This window comes from Triturus cristatus, chromosome 9, assembly GCF_964204655.1.
Source record: "Triturus cristatus chromosome 9, aTriCri1.1, whole genome shotgun sequence".
NCBI classification, from domain to species: Eukaryota; Metazoa; Chordata; class Amphibia; order Caudata; family Salamandridae; genus Triturus; species Triturus cristatus.
Genome location: NC_140592.1, coordinates 800,500,479 through 800,520,645, shown reverse-complemented (window position 1 = coordinate 800,520,645; position 20,167 = coordinate 800,500,479). Strand labels below are relative to the sequence as shown.

Below are 20,167 nucleotides of genomic sequence, written 5' to 3'. Positions count from 1 at the left end.
CTTCCCCACACCACCACTCTGCCACGAGACCAGCCGCTACCGGTTGTAAAAGTACTTTTCAGAAGTTTACCTTTTGTGCATCAACACCTGTTTGCATACCTGAGTTCCAATGAGAACGTAGGGCACGTGCGGCATACACGCCTTAACTTCAGACACCCACTCTTCCTGGACATTGTGGTAAGAAGCAGGGTTTACCACAGAAAAACAGATCAGAAATACATCTGTGTTGGGATAAGAAAGAGGTCTCAGTTGATTGTAATCTTCCTGTGAGAAAGGAGAGAAGAGGCACATATGATCTCGAGTAAAAACAAGAAATGTGTACATAGCAACTCATCACCACGAACAGCGACGGCATATTTCTAAATGAAAAAGTCTTCTGTAACTTGCAAGTAGAATCTTTCATATTCACGTTAGATTGCTGGTGTGTGAAATCACACATTAAACATACTGGTCTCTATGGGGAGAGTTTTAGAGGATAAACATCACATTAAAGATGATCTCCACCTTAATGTGAGTGAGCGCCTATGTTTCTCTGGCCCAGGCACGGAAATTGTGTGCCTTACTGTGCATACTTTTAGACATACTGCACATTGCCATTAAAATGTAAATTCATGGTGTGAGACAACAACAGCGCAATAGCCCTGAATTCAGGAATTCCCACAATTATACAAAATCCTCCATGATAGCCTCATAGGTAACCTTTTCTCATAGCGGGCCTGAGCTTTCTCTGGTTTGGCCATCTTTGGTGATGTGAATGGACAGCTACGTTTGGTTTAGTAATTCCATTATATGTACCTTTGTGTCACAAAAGTTGAACGGAGCTTCAATGCTTTGGAAGTTGGAGGCACACCTGCTTTCTTTTCCAAAGGAAATGTAGGACACAGTCTCAACCTTTAGTCATATTTCAGTTTGCTGCTTACCTTGTCTGTATTATTTATAAACCTAGGCACTTTTTCGACTCAGCGCAGTACTGTTGACAAAAGCTTGCAGACCATTTCAGATGAAGGTTCTCAAGACCAGTAGCATTGACAAAAGGTCCTATTCTCCTTACAGTTATCAACCAGCACCAAAAAATGTATTTGTAATTCTAGTGTCTAAATGTTAATCTTTCTAAATTTGGATCAAACTATAGGTAGCCGCTAATTTAACTTAGTACTTGCAGGTCACAAGTTTGAATCCTGGTACTCTGATTCAGAATTTAATAATTCAGTGGTTAATAAAGTGAAAAGCTATGTGTTGCGCTCTCACCATCACAGACACAAACTCTGACTGAGGTGGCAAGAATCCACTGCAGTCAGGTGCTGTGTGCATCCACCTGCAGAAAGTTTTAGTGTAATTGTTTTAAATGTTGTAGTATAGTTTGTATGTTATAATGTGTAATTTATATTTTTTTACATTTAATTAGTAATTTAACATTTTGTAGTGGGTTGTTGAGTTTGTACGGTAATACGGTGGGAAGTTATTTGAATTATCCATTATAGCTATATATTTAAAATTATTCTTATGCTAAATTAAATATTTAATTGGTAATTAATTATGTGAACTATTGAACTGATTGTTATTTTAAATATTTAAATGTACTTTTTATTTTTAATGTGTTATTTTAATTTTCTATAATTTTATAGAGTATCCCAGTAGGGCTCAGAACTTTTCACTGGCAGCCGCTTCACTACCTGCTTTTACACCCATCTCAGCCTCTCAAGTTAAGAAATTCTTGATGAGTATTTTATCGGGTTCACCGTCAGACCAGTGTGCCCCCCACAATTTTGCAGCTGGCACGGGACTTAGTGACAGAAGACTTTTAATCTCATCTTGGAAATCAGAAACTTTCCTCGGTCTTGGAAAGAAGTCATTGTTATTCCTTAGCCAAAGAAACGGAATGCAGATCTTGATGTTTTGAAAATGTTTCGCCTTATATCCTTGTTACCCACCCCGGCGAAACTTTTAGAGAAGTAAATTAATCAGGAGTTCGTTAAATTGATCATGGACCATGACCTATTGTACTCGTCTCAGAAGTAATTCAGGAGCGGGCATAGCACTGAGTCTGCGCTTATTATAGCAGCAGACTGTATTTGAAGCCAGGTGGACCAGGGCAGAGCTGCTATGTTGGTCATACTGGATTTATTGGCAGCCTTCAATAAAGTCTCGCCTACATGCGTGGTTCAATGGCTACAACATCTAGGTAGGGACTGCATAGCACTTGATCTCCTTCATTCCTTCCTTACAGAAAGGCTTCAAATTGTTAGCTGTGGACAATTCAGTGTCAAGGCATTTAGTTTACCGTGTGGGATGCCACAGGTCTCCTTGCTTAGCCCTGCTCTTTTTAATCTTTATGTTTACCCCTTGCAGCTTTGGTGAGGTCATTTGGCTTTCAGGTGTTGTCCTATGCGGATGGCACACAAATCACTGTGTCAATTACAGACTGTTTACCGTTAATGACTGATAAATTTAAACATTGCATTGCTGGTGTTAGCAGCTGGACGAGAGACAACTTTAAAAAAATAAATCCAGATAAAACCAGGGTTATGGTGTTTGGTCGGAGCTAAGGTGGCCCGAACCACGTGGCCCTGTCCCCATGCCTGTGAAGTCAGTTAAGAACCTTAGGGTTCTCTTTGAGAAATCCTTGAATTTCAACATGCAGGTTAACCGTATTCGTAGTACCTGTTTCTATATCATTAAAACCTTAAGGAACATTTTTACTTTCATTCCTGCAGAACTTCAGAAATCAGTGGCCATTGTGCTGATAACTTCGTGATTAGATTACTGCACTGCATTGTACTTAAATTTAAACAACTCTTCTTTGAACAAACTCCAGCTTGTTCTAAACTTGTCAGCATGTTGTTTTTTGCATACCGTTAAATATCTCTCGGTCAGAGATGGCCTTCAAAATCTCCACTTGCTTCCAGTCAGGAAATGTGCGATGTTTCAAAGCTCTTAGTACAGTATTTTGTTTTTTTCAATGGTATGTGCCAAGTAGGCCTTTGAGATCAGCATCAAGCAGAAAGGGGATTGTTCCGGGGTTTCGGAAGGCTAGATGGAGTGGAAGCTCCTTTTCTGTTGCTGCTGCAAGACTCTTCCTACATGGATTGCAAAATTGAGTTTTTTTCTTCTTTCAGAAAACATCTCAAAACTTGGATCTTTTCTTCATAGTTTTTGTTACTATAGTTTTAGACATAGTAGCAGGTTTCTGTCTTATTTTTCTTTTGTCTTTTTGTTTTTGCATAGTTCTTTTTTCTGTGCGTTTCCCCAGCAATGGGCCTTTGTCTCAGAACATGGCTTCACGCTTTGATACCTTCAGGTTTAGTGATCTTAATAAATTTAATTTCATTTTCACTTTTTTCATCTTCAGTGTTCAAATATTGATTTTTTTATTAATTGAGTAAATTAGTTAATTGATTAATTATTACTTTAAATAATTAAGTGTGCTTTTGATTGTTTATAAGTCATTTTAATTTTCTATAGTTTAATTACTAATTCATAATTTACCAGTTGGGTTTATAGGGGAATAGGATGGGAAGTAATTTAATTTATGAATGCTGTTTTTTTTACATTTTTTATGTTAATTAAATATTTGACAATTATTAAATTGATTACTTGTTCTAACATGTGTTCTAACAATTAGTTGTTGTATTTTAATGAATGTCTTATTCATGATAAGTGTATTTTATAATGAGCTATTTAAAACAAATGTTATATTTATTTTTATGTTAATTTTATTTGTTTATTTGATTACTATTCTATTGTTATTATTTTCTGTTTATCATTTATTTTAAAGGTTTTTGAGGTTTTTAGTTTTTTTTGGGTAGTGTGGAGGGTAGTGCATTTACTTGCAATTTATTTATTTTGTTTAATATTTGCTGAATAATTTTTGTATGATTTGTTTCAATTACTTAAACATTTAATCTATTTATAATGCATTTATTTTTATTTGCAATATGTTTTAATATGTCTATGTTTTTCTGTATATAGTTTTTTAATTAAAAAAATAATAATTAGGAATTGAAATGATATATCTAACCTTTACTAAGCCCGACAATTTTCATGCATTTGCTCATATTGGAGTGGGAATAGTAAATCTAACCCCACCAATGTCCAACACGTTCCATCCTGCTGCTTAGATTGGAAAATGTACAGTAAATCTATCCTCTCCAAAGCCCAATGGGTTTCTACTGTTGCTTGGATTGGAGTGGGAATAATAAACCTAACCCCTCCAAAGTCCATCACTTTCCCTACTACAGTAAATCAAACTCCTACAAAGCCCAATACTTTCCCTATTGTTGCTTAGATTGGAGTGAGAATAGTGAACTAATCCCTCCAAAGTACGACACCTTACCTGCTTTTGCTCACAATGGGGTCAGAATAGTAAATTTTACTCCTCCAAAAACAAACACTTTTCCTACTTTTGTTCATATTGGAGTTAGAATGGTAAAGGTGACTACTTTGAAGTCTAACACTTTTACTAGTGCTGGTTATGTTTGATTTTTGCTGTTCTTCTATTATTATTTTAAAAATTTGTATTTCAAGTGTGTATTATTTATACAAAAAGTGTCATAACTTATTTAAATTCTTTTTTTGTTTTTATACTAATCAAAACATTTTAATTAAGTGCCATTACAATTTGTGTTAATAAATGGTCAATTTTAATTTGTAATGTATTTTTCATATTAATGCATTTTTTTACAAAATGCTTAGATAGTGTTTTTATATCTTTAATTTTCAAGGCATCTCTCTCTCTCTCTCTCTCTCTCTCTATATATATATATATATATATATATATATATATAGAGACAGATTTATATGCCTTGAAAATGTATATAGTTCTATATTTAGTTCACAGTATTAATTGAAACTATTTTTATATTCATTTTAGTTTTTGAATTATGTTACATATATGTTTTTGTTTTGTGTATATGTTTGCTAATTTTTAGTTATAGTTAATATGTTTAATTTGTTAAATATAAAAATATATATAAATTTATATATATATATATATATATATATATATATATATATATATATATATATCCAGACAACATCCTCCGTTTACTGGGGGCCACCGACTCTGCAGGGTGGACTCAAAGGTTGCAGGAGCGGAGAAGCCTGCATGTTCAATGCTTCAAAGGTAAAGCCCCACTCCGACTTCTGTGCAAACACAAAACTTTATTCGTCTGAAGCAGCATATATATAACTCAAGTCCTGACCGGTTTCGGCGTCACCACGCCTTGCTCACAGGTGAGTTCAATAATTACCATGTGGTCACAAGGCCATAGGATCAACTACAGCCCCCAGCATGCATCATCGTTACTAAGCAACGATGATGCATGCTGGGGGCTGTAGTTGAACCTATGGCCTCGTGACCACATGGTAATTATTGAACTCACCTGTGAGCAAGGCGTGGTGACGCCGAAACCGGCCAGGACTTGAGTTATATATATGCTGCTTCAGACGAATAAAGTTTTGTGTTTGCACAGAAGTCGGAGTGGGGCTTTACCTTTGAAGCATATATATATATATATATATATATATATATATATATATATATATATATATTACCTACTGGCGGTCGCCAGTAGGTAGTTATAGTTAGGACCAAGTTTCCATAGGAAGAACATTTTTTGTTTTGCTTATAACTTTGGTGTCGTTTGATGAATCTTCATGAAATTTTCCAAACTAATTCTTTGTTCATATCAGCTCCTATGTTGAAAGTTTGGGGGTGAATCGTCAAGGGGGTGAGAAAAAAGGGGGGTCCCAAAACGTGTTTTCTCCATGTTAATTTCCATAGGAAACTTTAGACCAGGCTACAGGTCGAATGGGTGAACAGAATTACCCCACATTTGGCAGGGAGAAGGGTCTTGGTCTAGAAAGCACGCTTTTGTTTATTTGGTGTAAATAGGTTCAGTAGTTTTGGAGAGGTATCGAAATTTACAGATATCGATATTTGGCAATTCTGCCTTCTGATTGGCTGAGGGGTTACGAGCACAAGCTTGCTGCTTATTGGCTGCGAGCGGTGCGAGTGGTTGAAACTAGGAAGTGTTGGCAGCCATTTTGTGATGCTGTTGAAGCGAGTAAGGGAAAAAAAAGGGCGAAAAGAGGAGGGTAGGAGCGCTGTGAGGTCTGTGGGGTGGTTAGGGTGTGCTACAGAGGGAGTGTGAAGCGATGTATTCACCCCTACCGGTGTGAGAGTGCTGTTTTGCCCAGAGTGAGACGGTGCTGAGGTGAGGTGCCGGTACACTCTGAGATGAAACCGTGAGCTGATTGCTGTAAACTGATGTACTCTGGGTGCTCTAGCATACTGGCCGCTGTAGCATAGCTGTGCAAGTGGTGTTAGTATGGGTTTAGACTATAGCGCTGTGAGCTCTGTGGGGTGGTTAGGGTGTGCTATAGAGGGAGTGTGAAGCGAAGTATTCGCCCCTAGCGGTGTGAAAGTGCTGTTTTGCCCAGAGTGAGATGGTGCTGAGGTGAGGTGCCAGTACACTCGGGGATGAAACTGTGAGCTGATTGCTGTAAACTGATGTGATCTGGGCACTGTAGCATACTGGCCGCTGTAGCATAGCTGTGCAAGTGGTGTTAGTATGGGTTTAGACTATAGCGCTGTGAGCTCTGTTGGGTGGTTAGGGTGTGCCATAGAGGGAGTGTGAAGCGAAGTATTCACCCCTAGCAGTGTGAAAGTGCTGTTTTGCCCAGAGTAAGATGGTGCTGAGGTGAGGTGCCGGTACACTCGGGGATGAAACCGTGAGCTGATTGCTGTAAACTGATGTGCTCTGGGTGCTGTAGCATACTGGCCGCTGTAGCATAGCTGTGCAAGTGTTGTTAGTATGGGTTTAGACTATAGCGGGAGAGGGAAGCAAACTACTCACCCCTACCGGTCTGAAGACTCGAATGGAGTGTTTTAACAAGCAGGAATAAAGAAATAATCGTGAAGAATATAATGCAGAAGGTTGCAATGCCACAGAAGACAAATGGTGAAATCCGGTGTGTTTAAGAAAGTGGCTGTGTGGGATAAAGCGATGGAGTCTGCAAGTTATATAAAAAGTGTCTTTATTTAAGTGCCATGAAATGGAACCACTGGTGCAAGAGCTAAGGCATCCAGCTGAGGCAAACTCCAACTGCTTCTGCTGTATTCAAACCTAAGCTCCTGCATCAGTCAATTCCACATTACATGTTACAGTTCCATGTCACATAAACAATACCTATCAGACATGAATGACTGTAAATTGTAGAATGAAAATAAAGGTAGGATAGGATTAACACACTGTGCCAACCAGTTCCTAAACAATGCCATGTTTTTTTTTCTTGATCGCCAGCTCGTGAACAGAGGCGGAGGATGAGCTAATTTGTGTGTAAGGGCTTTGTGGATAACAGGCAGGCAGAGAGACGTGTGTACAAAGAATAGATATGGTTTCAAAATGGATGTCGGGATTAGGCTAATTTAGCAAGTAAATAGCGTATTTGCATAGGCCATACATCATCCATCCCTGGTTAGTGTGGAGACGTAAGGGCCAATAATGAAAACACAGTTCAAATGCCTAAGCTTACTTAGAAAGTTATTATATGACAATAGTTCAATTGAAGTGTATTAAAACATTTTATAGGAAAATGTCAAAAAAGTTGGAAATAATCAATCCAAGAATAAAGTGAATTTCTTACAAGTCTTGGAGATTGCAGTCCGGAAGTTCTTCAACGGCTTGAGATGCGCAATGTTCCAAGAGGCGATTGTTGCCATTGTGTGAGAAAAGCGAAGCGATCCAATTCATATCCTCGAAAGGACAGTAATGTTCCTCGAATGTTGGAGCGACAATTTGAATTGGCAGGCAATCTGCGATGTTGTCAAAGGTCGCACATTGAAGGAGATCTTTCGCGGCTGCGCAGAAATCCCATTCCGCCAGGATACCTTTTTGCGTTGCGTCCGCCATTGCTCCACTGCCCGAACAATCAAGTTCATGGTTTTCAAGATACTCCATTACCTGCTGGATATCGGGAGCATTTGCTGGGATGTTGGCAAGGCATTGATCCATTTGCCAGTCGATTGGGCAAGCTTTACAATAAAAAGATGGTTGCACGCAGATTGTATATGTGTAAATAAATGTCATGTTGTAGCTGGCTCCGATAATAGATAGAGGCAGGCAGCCGAAAAGTTGTTCCATTGTTTCACGGTATTGATGTAGCTTCGTGTAGAAGCGTATTCTGTCGGACATGCTGGTTACCACAGGGAGAGCAGCCATTTGTAACAAGCTAAAATAGTAGTAGGATGGCCGCAAACAGAGCAAGAATTATGGGCACTGTTCCTGTTATGAATGAAGGAAGTCTGGTATTAGTCTAAAAACAGTTTGAAAGTCTGTGAGAAGGCCGGAGGAGACAGTGTTAAAAAGGTGTGCCAGACCTTAAATGTCAGATGTGTTGAAAATTGTGTAACAATTCACAAAGTGTAATGGGAAGTTCGTATTTAAAAGGGAGTGTATTTTACTTAAAGTTCGTGCTATCTGCAGTCGATAAATTACTTTTGGAGAAGTGAGGGACACTTCTGTTTGAAACAAAAGTGCTTTCAGTTTGCTCCGTTTAATAAAATCTGTTTTCAAAGTGGGTATTGAAGGCCAAGTTGAACTTTGGGAGTTACTTTGTGTGGGTGGGAATAGAGATATCCAGAGGGAGTTATCCGGTTTGAAACAGTAAGGATATACGGTATGCCAGCTCACATTGTGTAGCAGTCCAAGTTATTAAGAAGCAGATAACTGCCTTTAGAAAGCTGTGTGAATGTTGGTCTGATTGTGGGAGTTGGCATGCTTTTAAGAAAGCACGCAAGATTGGGGGCCGTAAGCCTAGAAGCGTTATGCAGTTGGACATTCTTGCATAGTAATGAATGACTGCCATTGTGGTCCCAATTTTCACCAGTGAGAAAAACTTTGGTATCCTCTTTAAGAAAGCGATATGTAAATGGGAGAAACCACTGCTCGTAAATAAACATGCTACCTTATATAATCACATACAACATGACAAACAACATGTACACCTAGCAGACACAACAACACTACGTACTGTGGGAACCATGGCTAGCCATGTACACAAACCAAAGATAGCACCTCTGCCACACAATGCAGAATAAGGGGAGAGATGGGAGCAAAGTATGTGCAAAGGTGGCAAGTGATTCTCGATTATAAAACTATACAATGCAAAGTGTTGAGGGGATATGTCAGAGAGACTTGAGTATGCAGAGCACAGACATGTACATGTGAAGATACGCAGATGGTCTATTGAGTGAAGTGGACAGTGGATGCAACCATGATAGTACAGTCAGTAGGGAAGATTACGAAAGCATAGCGCGTACGTGCTCCCTCATCCCCAAATCTTTAGCATAGTGGGCTGGCTCGACGTACGCAAGGCTAGCGTAGGGGTATGAATAAAAGGCACGTTTCTCTGGGTGTGGTTCTCTTCCGGAATGGCGAACATGTCTGTCAGGTCTGTGCAGCTTACACCGCCATGAGGCTGACGCTGTGAGCGAAGGTGGCTGCGAGAAGAATGCTCTCAGCCTGCTGGTACCCAGAAACCGTCATGGCCGCTGTCACACACATATGCCCCACAGTTCACCTTTCGACAGCGCCGTATGTGAAAGAGAGCCGACCACGTGCCGGCAGAATCTCCTGGGCCGAGGTCTGCGAGCTGGGAAGGCTCCTGAGATCAACGCTGGACACCGCTACACAGGCAGACAACGGCCAGCCTGAGGCCCAGCACCGTGGAGTGCTCTGTATACTACTAACACAATAGTCCAACAGGTACCAACAATGGAACGGTGTCTTGATCCACAATGGACAATGTTAGAACTGCATCTGAGAGTGCAGATGAAGGTACTCCTTTCGACCAGCTGTAACCAACTGTAGGTCCCAACAGTGGAACGGTGTCTTGATCCCACAATGGACGATGTTAGAACTGCATCTGAGAGTGCAGATGAAGGTACTTCCTTTGACCAGGTGCAAGCAACTCTAGGTCCCAACAGTGGAACGGTGTCTTGATCCCAAATGAACGATGTCCGATATTACCTGCTGCTGGGTTTTCACAGAACTCCCTCCGTTGAGGTGCATCAAACTCTGTGCTTCCGTAGCTAAGTGCTGCACATGATCATTGGGCTTGGCTGACTGCAGTCGCTGGAGTACACCACGGTACAGCAGGTCCGAACAGTGGAACAGAGTTTTGATCCCAGAATGGACGATGTTAGAACTGCATCTGAGAGTGCAGATGAAGGTACTCCCTTCGACCAGGTGTAACCAACTCTAGGTCCCAACAGTGGAACGGTGTCTTGATCCCAAATGGACGATGTACGATACTACGTGCTGCTTGGTTTTCACAGAACTCCCTCCGTTGAGGTGCATCAGACTCTGTGCTTCCGTAGCTAAGTGCTGCTCATGATTATTCGGGTTGGCTGACTACAGTCGGTGGGGTACACCGCGGTACAGCACGTCCGAACAGTGAAACGGGGTCTTGATTACACAATGGACGATGTAAGAACTCTATGTGAGAATGGAGATGAAGGTACTCCCTTCGACCAGGTGCAACCAACTCTAGGTCCCAACAGTGGAACGGTGTCTTAATCCCAAAATGGACGATGTCCGATATTACCTACTGCTTGTTGTTTTTTACAGAACTTCCTCCGTGCTTCCGTAGCTAACTGCTGCACATGATTATTGGGCTTGGCTGATTGTAGTGGGTGGAGTACACCATGGTACAGCAGGTCAGAACAGTGAAACGGGGTCTTGATTCTGTGATTGAGGATGTCAGAAGTTAAAGTTTGTGATGATTTGTGTGTACCCCCTCCGATCAGGTGCAACCAACTCCGTGCTTCCGAATCCAACGGCACGTGGTTGTGAGGCATTAATGACCACTGCCTCTGGCCTACACTGCGGTCAGCAGGGCTCACAATTCAGATCGAGTGGTGATTGTTTAATTACAGAATCCAGTAGGCAACTAACTACAACGTCTATTGAAATGTACACAATAGCCTTTTAGTATACTTGGTTGAAGACGTTTTTTAAGATGACTTATAGGTCTAGTACAATGACCAAATTCTTCTTGGTAGTGGTAAAGAACACTGAATAACAGTGTACACAGTGGACAGCAGAGATTGCAATTCGAATTGTTTTGATTTATTTATTGCAGAGTTTTGTGTAATTTATGTTGTTGTATTTTGTGAAGAGGAAGTGAGAAAAAGTATTCATGGAAGACTGTGCTCACTACTGCCTTCAATTTACACTGCAGACAGCAATGTTCACAATTCAGATCGAGTCGCTATTGTAGATGATGCAGTCCTGTAGGCAAAAGACATTGCTCCAGTGAGCTCTGTCCGCACCACGCATACGCATCAGCGCAGGGTCCGCACACGGTTTTTCTTTCTTCGTGTACTGCAAACAGGACAGCTCAAGTCAACGCCACGTGGTTGTGGGCCTTTGCTGACCGCTCTCTGGCCTACACTGCAGAAAGCAGTGTTTACAATTCAGATCGAGTCACTATTGCAAATGATGTAGTGTTGTAGGCAACAGACATTGCTCCTTGTACAGCCCGCCCGCAGCACGCATTATCGCTGGCTGTGCACATGCTGAATGCTTTTGATGTGGCTATCTGAGTGCACTAGACCTGATGGACCCTTTATGATACAATCTTTTTGTGTATTATTTCAGATCTACTGCCTGTATCTCAGTATACCACAAGTTATGGTTCTTCTACGATAGAATCTTTTCCGTATTATTTCTAGTGTCCCTACCTTACTGCAGCACAAACTATTGCCCCTTTTATTATTGAATCTCTGTGTGTGATCCAATGATTACTGTTGTAGTTGATGCTAGCAGCAACCATTCCCTGAGGGCTGGTTTACACTCACCCCACACGCATTCAGCACAGACATCACTGGATATGTAAATACAAAGAAAGGTAGTAGTGTTCCCAATAAAGAGAGGCCACACATCAAAAAAGAACAAGTATCATACAGATCCAGTCAATTGGCGTAATAGATAAACAATTGCTATAAGTATAGCGGGGTGCTGGGACAGCTGTAAGCACTTACTAATCAAAAGTGCCAATGGCAAGTTGATGAATCAACCTGTCAATATAGTTACCAGACAAAATGCCAGCTAGTTGTGCACACCCATACTCAGTATAACTTGTTGATGTTAAGTAAGTACAGAATATATATACAAGAGTCCTTAAAGAATGTAAGGTATTCCACAGTTCCACCGGATAAGATGAAAAATAGTCAAGGCTTCAATATTCAACGTTATCTTTATTGGTTTGTAGATTCATATCCAATATCCAAAAACTGCCAACACGTGTTTCGTCCGTACTTGATAAGTACTATGACTTTCTCAAGGCTAATAGCTGAATGTTATTAATTCCAGAATCCAGTAAAAAATATATCGAAGACAAGCTATCAAATCAATTGAAATTCTCCACAGCGTAGGGTCAGGACTCTTTGATTCGCGTTACCAAGCGCGTTACTTACTGCGGATAATTTCCTACACGGTCCTTCGCAAATTCTTTACATTCTAATCCAGTGTGAATCTACATTTTAAGTTTGACTAACTTTGACGAATATAGAGTTTATTGATACATCAATCGCCTGGAACCGATGTAAATTTCGGCTTTATGCTGTGGAGATTTCCAATTGATTTGATAGCTTGCCTTCGGTATATTTTTGTACTGGATTCTGGAATTAATAACATTCAGCTATTAGCCTTGAGAAAGTCATAGTACTTATCAAGTACGGACGTCACTGGATATGTGACCCTGGTAATAAAGAGGAATTGAGCGCACGTGCCCGTACCCACTACCATTATCTCTCTGTGTCCGTGTCTTCATTACCTATGCATAATACTGCCCCTGGGCCGTACCACATTACATTGAGCTGTGGACAGCCTATGCAACCATATTATATCTGGCAGTGGGGAAAGTTCTGTTATGTAACTTTTACATGCATGGCTATCACAGGTAGAAGGCTACCTTACAGAGCATGAGCATTGATGAAGATGATGGTTGCATGTTGTGTGTAGTGTCAGATATGTGTACATAGCAAAAAGTTTTAAAAAAAGCTCTGTAAGCGGAGGAGGAGTCTCTCATCAAACACTGTAGAGAGAATGACTAAAATGGGTGGGGTCCTCCAACTGTTACAATGGGAAATGTTATGAAACAATTAAATGCTTTTCTTTAAGGTCACATGGCAATCGCGCACCGAGCGCGCAAGGAGGCCGCATCTGACGCGATTTTGAGAAAATATATTTACCATAATAGAAGTTTATTACAGTTAGAAATATATAAATGTTTAAAATATTTTAGATTATCGCTTGTTCTCATATACACTTGAAACTTATTTAGATATAGTTTTGAGATAAAAAAGAAATGAGGGAATGGCGTTCCCAGCATGACACCATACATTTATGATGTAACACAGGGCCTGGCAGCGTGAAGTAGTCGCATACGCAAGGTGCAGTGGGCGTGACCCCATACGTACATGATGTAAGGCGCGGCTTGGTACTGCGTACCAGTCGCATACCAAAGTAGCAGCTGGCGCGACCACATACGTATATGATGTTACGCGGGACGCGGTGCCACGAACCCGTTGGATATGAAATGTGCATCCTTTACGAGTTTAGCAATATGGCGGATAGGATTCTCGTGCTGATGGAGCTCGGTACACTACCAGTATGGGACTTGCATTTTCTAAAAAAAAAACAAAAAACAATATACATACTTTTTTTATGAAGATACAAAACATTACATATTTTCCAAATAAAAAAAAGGATAATAGAGTTCCAAAATCTTACAAAAAAAAATAGAAAAAATATAGGGGTTATAAATATTAAAATATGAAATTAACATTTAAAAAACCTTTGAAATTCACTGAAAAAACCATAGGTTTTACAGACGTTATAGTTAGGAATTAGCATTTAAAAAAACCTTAGAAATTCACTGAAAAAAACCATAGGTTTCAGGGACGTTATAGTTAGTTGGACATTTAACTCATATAAAACCAGAGAATTTCACCCGTTATAGTTAGTTGAGCTAACTATAACTCGCGCGCACGCAATGCACTGGTGATGACGTCACATATTACATCACTCATGACATGGTCAGTTACATCACTGATGACATCTCAAATGACATCACTAATGACATCATCCACCTGAAAATCTGATGCACATACTGATTGCCTAATATAAACTTTGATACAGGCACTCTAAAATACAGACTACTATCTTTGAAACCATACACACAACAATGCCAGATACTACATATCACCCACTATTTCCTAGGTCTACACTCTCATCCACTCACGTATACATGCAGTTACTCATCAATACAGTACTATAATATGCACTCATACACCTATACATACGGTCACAGTCCGCCACTCATCTATAGAGTTACTCACACACCTAGTCAGTCATGCAAAGAATCAATCACATACCCATTTACTCATGTATACAGTTATACACACCAACTGCGTTATTTATACACACACCACATCACTTATTTATGCGGATACTAACACATACTTACTGTCTTTTACAATCACTGATACAAGCAGACACTCTTTTATACACCCACTCTTCAAATAACTTACTCTCACGTATAGTCATTTATATACTCCAAAGCTCAAATATAATGCCTTAAAACATATGTAGTTACTCACACATATACCAGTGAGACATTCATTCACTCACCAACACACCCATACACACACTAACTCACCCATACAGCCCATCCCAGCTGTACTTTTGAATCCATACAACCAATGAATCACCTACTCAGACATGTATGCACAGTCACACACCTCCCCACCCACCCACACAGACACTCAGGCACTCATACAGATACTCAGACAACAAATCAATAACCCATATAGACACTCATGTAGCTACTCACCAACCCATGCAGCCGCTTTTACACCAACTGAGACACTAATACAGACTTTCACACAGTTTAGCCACTAACCCATACATTCAGTAACACATATTCAATCACTCACTTATACAGTCAGTCACGCACCTACTAAATAATCCATTCAGGGACTTGTAAATTCACTCTTTCTTCAATACACCTTGGCATAGATATATATGAAAAATATTTAACCTTTACAGAAACACACATTCACTGGATGATGTCATGAGTGATGTCATTTGAGATGTCATCAGTGATGTCACTGACCATGTCATGAGTGATGTAATATGTGACATCATCACCAGTGCATTGCGGGCGCGGGAGTTATAGTTAGCTCAACTAACTATAACGGGCGAATTTCTCTGGTTTTAACTATAACGTCCCTGAAACCTATGGTTTTTTCAGTGAATTTCTAAGGTTTTTTAAATGCTAATTCCTAACTATAATTCTGTAAAACCTATGGTTTTTTCAGTGAAATATATATATATATATATATATATATATATATATATCATCAATCCAAAACCCGGAAGTACAGAGCTTCAACACAGCGGTCTTGGACGGGCTCTGGCTGTCCAAAAAATACTTCCACACTTCCAGTGAAAGGAATACAGGACTCCCAAAAGTGATGCTTTTAAGTTTATTTAAGGCACTCTAACGCCTCACCAACGCGTTTCGCTTACAGCTTGGTCATGGTGATGGCGAAAACTTTATTCCGGCCTCATTTTATTGACATGTTTCATTTGAATTTGAGAAACAAAAATAGGACTATTAAATTCATGAAATTCCTCCTTACAAACAAGCGCCATTTTAGAGTGGTTCTTTAGAAGTAAGTCAATGCAGATCATAGATTATTTACTTGACAACTTCACAAAAATCAAAATTATTGCAGATATCATGATTCGCAAAAATTGTTTATCAATTTATGGCGGTATATTCCATAATCATAACACCCAAGTGGGCAACGTACTGCACATCCTAATTAACTCAATTCTTTATATCAAGAAAATATATCAATTTTTTACATCATATTGAGTTAACACAATATATATAAGTTTTTAGGAAATGAAATCAAGTAATCAATAGAATCTCGCCCATGCGGGCAAACATTCCCTTACAGTCACATTACAATTCGTTTTGGGAACATGCCACCATCTAAAACCACTAGGCATCTTGTATTCATAGTCCTGGAAATCATCTTTGGCTAATTCATTAAACAAAGTCAAATAAGGCCGGAAAAGCTAAAAGGGACAAAAAAGAAAAAGACATCTTATATACTATACATTCTTTAATATAAAATCCATTATTATACAATAATCTCTAGCTTCTCCACTAATTCATTAAGATCATACACGAAACTTCTACAAATAGGAAATCAAACAGAATAATCATTCTATAAATGCACAGCCATCTCCTCGCTTGAATTCAATCCTGCAGGTACCATGGAATCAAAATCAATTATAAATCTAGATTCCATGCGTCTCAATTGGCGCTGCCTGTCACCTCCCCTTTTATGATGTGTGATAGCATAAATCACTACAAAGGATAACAGTTTTTCATCTTGATTATGCGCCATAAAGAAATGACGTGCCACTGGATATTGCTTATCATTACGTTTGATGGCACGTAAATGTTCTAGGGCTCGTTTTTTTGCACGATGGATTGTGCTGCCTATATAGAATTTTCCGCAAGGACTAATCAAACAATAGACACAGTATTCTGTTTCGCATGTAAAATTTCCACTAATAACAAACTCTTTTCTAGTGTAAGGTACCACTAAGCTTCTACAGTCATTGCTATTAGCGCATGATTTGCAGTGTTTACATATCCTAAATCCAGTATAGTTTTTGATTATACCTCTATCACTGGAGGATATAGCATTGTTACATAACTCATCTTTCAGTGATATACCTCTACGGAATGTTATTTGTGGTGTATTATTCAAATACTTTCGAAGAGTAGCATCACTGCGAAGGATAGTTTCCTGATCTTAAAGGCACTATTTGAAAAAGTAGTGATAAACCTTAAATTATCTGTCTGTTTCTCACTTGTTAGTTTGGATCTGAATAGATCCGATCTCTGAAGTGCATCCACTTTGGATATCGCTTGTCTGATATTTTTGTGGCTGTAACCCCTTTCTCTGAAGCGATCACGCATTGTTATTTTTTCTTTCTAATATTCATCTTGAGTACTGCAATTCCGTTTTGCTCTTATCAGGTCTCCGTAACGAATAATCTGTATTAACCCCTTGTGTGCCACGCCCTTTCCCCGCCCTGTGCCGGCCGTTGCATTAGCGGGCGGGGTTCATGACGAGCTGGACTCGTCATTGGCACAGCGCAACCGCGGCCCATGACGAGTCCAGCTCGTCATGGGCACAGAAGGGGTTAAGCTAGATGGATGTGCGCTTTGTGCGTTCAAAAGACTGTTACTAGCAGTTTTCTTTCTATGTAATTTGTTGACTAATGTTCTATTGTGAACTTGTACCTCAACATCCAAGAACACAATCTGTGTCCTACTGGTATGTGAGGTAAATGTTAGATTTTTATCATTTGTGTTGAGCCCCTTTATAAATAGATTGACTGAGGTATATTCCATAATCATAACACCCATATGATTTTTTAAAAAAATATCTTTATTTGATTTTACCATAATTGCCACGCCCAGAATTACCACCCCCCACCCACCCAGGTCAGACATTTGATAATACAATACAGGCAAAGTAAAAAAAAAAATGTGTATGTTCACACCAGTTCATCATCATATTACATTATACATTATCCCTGTAACTACCACTTGCGATTAAATCATAAAATTAACTATGATACCCTTGGCAAACGTGAGCGCGAGAGGCGCGAGAGGCACACTCCTTACCTGGCACACGACGGGAGCACAGGACTACGGCTCCCAGGTTTCCTGGTGACTCCGCCCCCACCCGCAGGCACTTCCGCGCCCGGAGGCGCTAAAAGTGAACGGCTCCCTCGGTGGAGCGGGAGCCCTTGGCAAACGTGAGCGCGAGAGGCACACTCCTTACCTGGCACACGACGGGAGCACAGGACTACGGCTCCCAGGTTTCCTGGTGACTCCGCCCCCACCCGCAGGCACTTCCGCGCCCGGAGGCGCTAAAAGTGAACGGCTCCCTCGGTGGAGTGGGAGCCCTTGGCAAACGTGAGCGCGAGAGGCGCGAGAGGCACACTCCTTACCTGGCACACGACGGGAGCACAGGACTACGGCTCCCAGGTTTCCTGGTGACTCCGCCCCCACCCACAGGCACTTCCGCGCCCGGAGGCGCTAAAAGTGAACGGCTCCCTCCGCGTCGCGGGCGTCGCCGGGCTGAGCCCGGGCAGAGGGCGGGCCGTCTGTGGCCGTCCGGGGCAGGACGAGGCTGGCCTGGGCCACGGAGCTTGGCGTATACGTTTAAGGCAACGGACTAGCAAGTAAGACTTCACTTAGACTAGTGGTGTTCGTTCGTACCCTCAGCTGGGTGTACTGTGTGTTTGATAGTGCATACTGTATGGTGAGGACATTGTTGCTTATCTCACCTATAGCAAGTACCGGCAGCCGATTTTATGTCTAAGCCCAGGTCTGTAAAAATAGCTGCCACAAACGATACCAGGACAATGGATAACTATCTTGTCAAAGTGGTAAATAAGATTAATAAAGACAGGAGACTCTCACTTGGCAGATCGAGTCCAGAAACGTCACCAATAAGGTTAGCTTTGTCCACTACGCCGATGCTCGCTCTAGATAGCGGCTGTGTTAACATCAACAATGTAGATGCAAATAATGACTTGGCTATTCTAGTAAGCTCTGAAGAGCGTGTAACCCCTAATGATCCTGGTTTCAGTCAGAGTCCGGCTACCAGTCCAAGGGATATGTCTACCCCTTCTCCGGTGCGTAGAACGGTGCGTGCATGCAGGAAGGTTCCGGTTAAGAGGGTGGTGACCCGAAAGCCGAAAAAACAAGGTCCAGCCTCACTAAGTAGGGGGGATACCCCAGAGTCAGAGCCCATTAATAATGTGGAGGGAAGCACTCTTCATCCAGCTCACATAGAAGACTTGGCTTCTATCCTACAGTTTAAACTAGAGGCTCTGATTAGCCCACTGTTGGAGAAGCTAGATTTAGTTTCACTAGAGGTTACTAGATTGAAAGGTCTCCTAGACTCTCATCTGACTCGGCCTACCTCCCTGTCGACCTCTCAACCAGGTCTATCGGGCTCCACGGGCCCTAGTCTAATGGATCCTGCATCCCATATCACTGTTAACACCAGGGAGGGTGGTCCTGGGGGTAGTACTCAGTCACTTAGGGCTGTAAATGCCCTGATTACCAACCCACCCACACAACTATCAGTGGGTACCCTACCTGCACTAGCACCAGCCTCACGACAATCTTATTTAGCACAAAAAAGCTCCCAGATGAACTTAGTAGAGGGGGAAGTTATTGGGACCAACAAACCCAGAAGGAACAATACAGTCAATAATGCTGTCAACCTCCCACCACAGTGCGTTCCATACACAGTGGTATTAACTAACGTTCCTGAGGTTGACTCCTGCATGTCTAATCCTAGGCTGGAAACCCATGATGCTCTGAAAAATAAAACACTTGCTTGGCTGAACAAGAATTGTGGTTTTCCGCTGGCATTTTCAAATGACATAATATCCACTCGTAGAGTAGGCTGGATCGGTAATGGTAGGAAAAATATAAGAGGGGACTGCATCATTGTTAATTTTAAATATCCACAACATGTTGCTACTGTCCTCCTAAGAGCTGCCTCTTTACCCATCCAGGATCACCTAGTCTGTGCTAGACCTCTGGGATATTTTTATAGTCATTTGACCAACACCCATCCACGATCACCCCAACAGCCACAACATCATGGTAATGGTCCCACATGGGGAACGGCTAGTCGTCTTTTTAACCTGCCAGTGAATGTATCTGGGTACCATAATGGTGGGGACTCTTATGGTCATCAATCAGCGAATAGGCAGATGGACAATATTCTTCCCCTTCACAATCGTTATACGGCCTTGTCCACATTGGAGGAAAATGATTGACTTTCTGACGGCACAAGAAAGCCTACCCAGTTACCAGCCTCATCTCTCAAAATAGCCACCTGGAACATTGCTGGTATAAAGAACAAAATTGGGAACTCGGACTGGCTATCGTCTCTTAAGGCCTTTGATATCATTGCTTTACAAGAGACCTGGGATTTGACGAATAGTTTTTCCATGGATGGCTAAAGCCATTTTTGTAT

The 20,167-nt window shown here is 40.9% G+C and overlaps 1 protein-coding gene across 1 annotated transcript in view; it reads right to left on the bottom strand.

Moving 5' to 3' along the window:
• The window catches only part of RHOJ (ras homolog family member J), a 540,570-nt gene that overhangs the window by 71,519 nt on the left and 448,884 nt on the right, over positions 1 to 20,167 (bottom strand). The window contains exon 3 of the mRNA XM_085626197.1: positions 100 to 264. Coding sequence (XP_085482323.1) covers positions 100 to 264 — 165 coding nt within the window. The remainder of the gene's footprint in view (positions 1 to 99; positions 265 to 20,167) is intronic.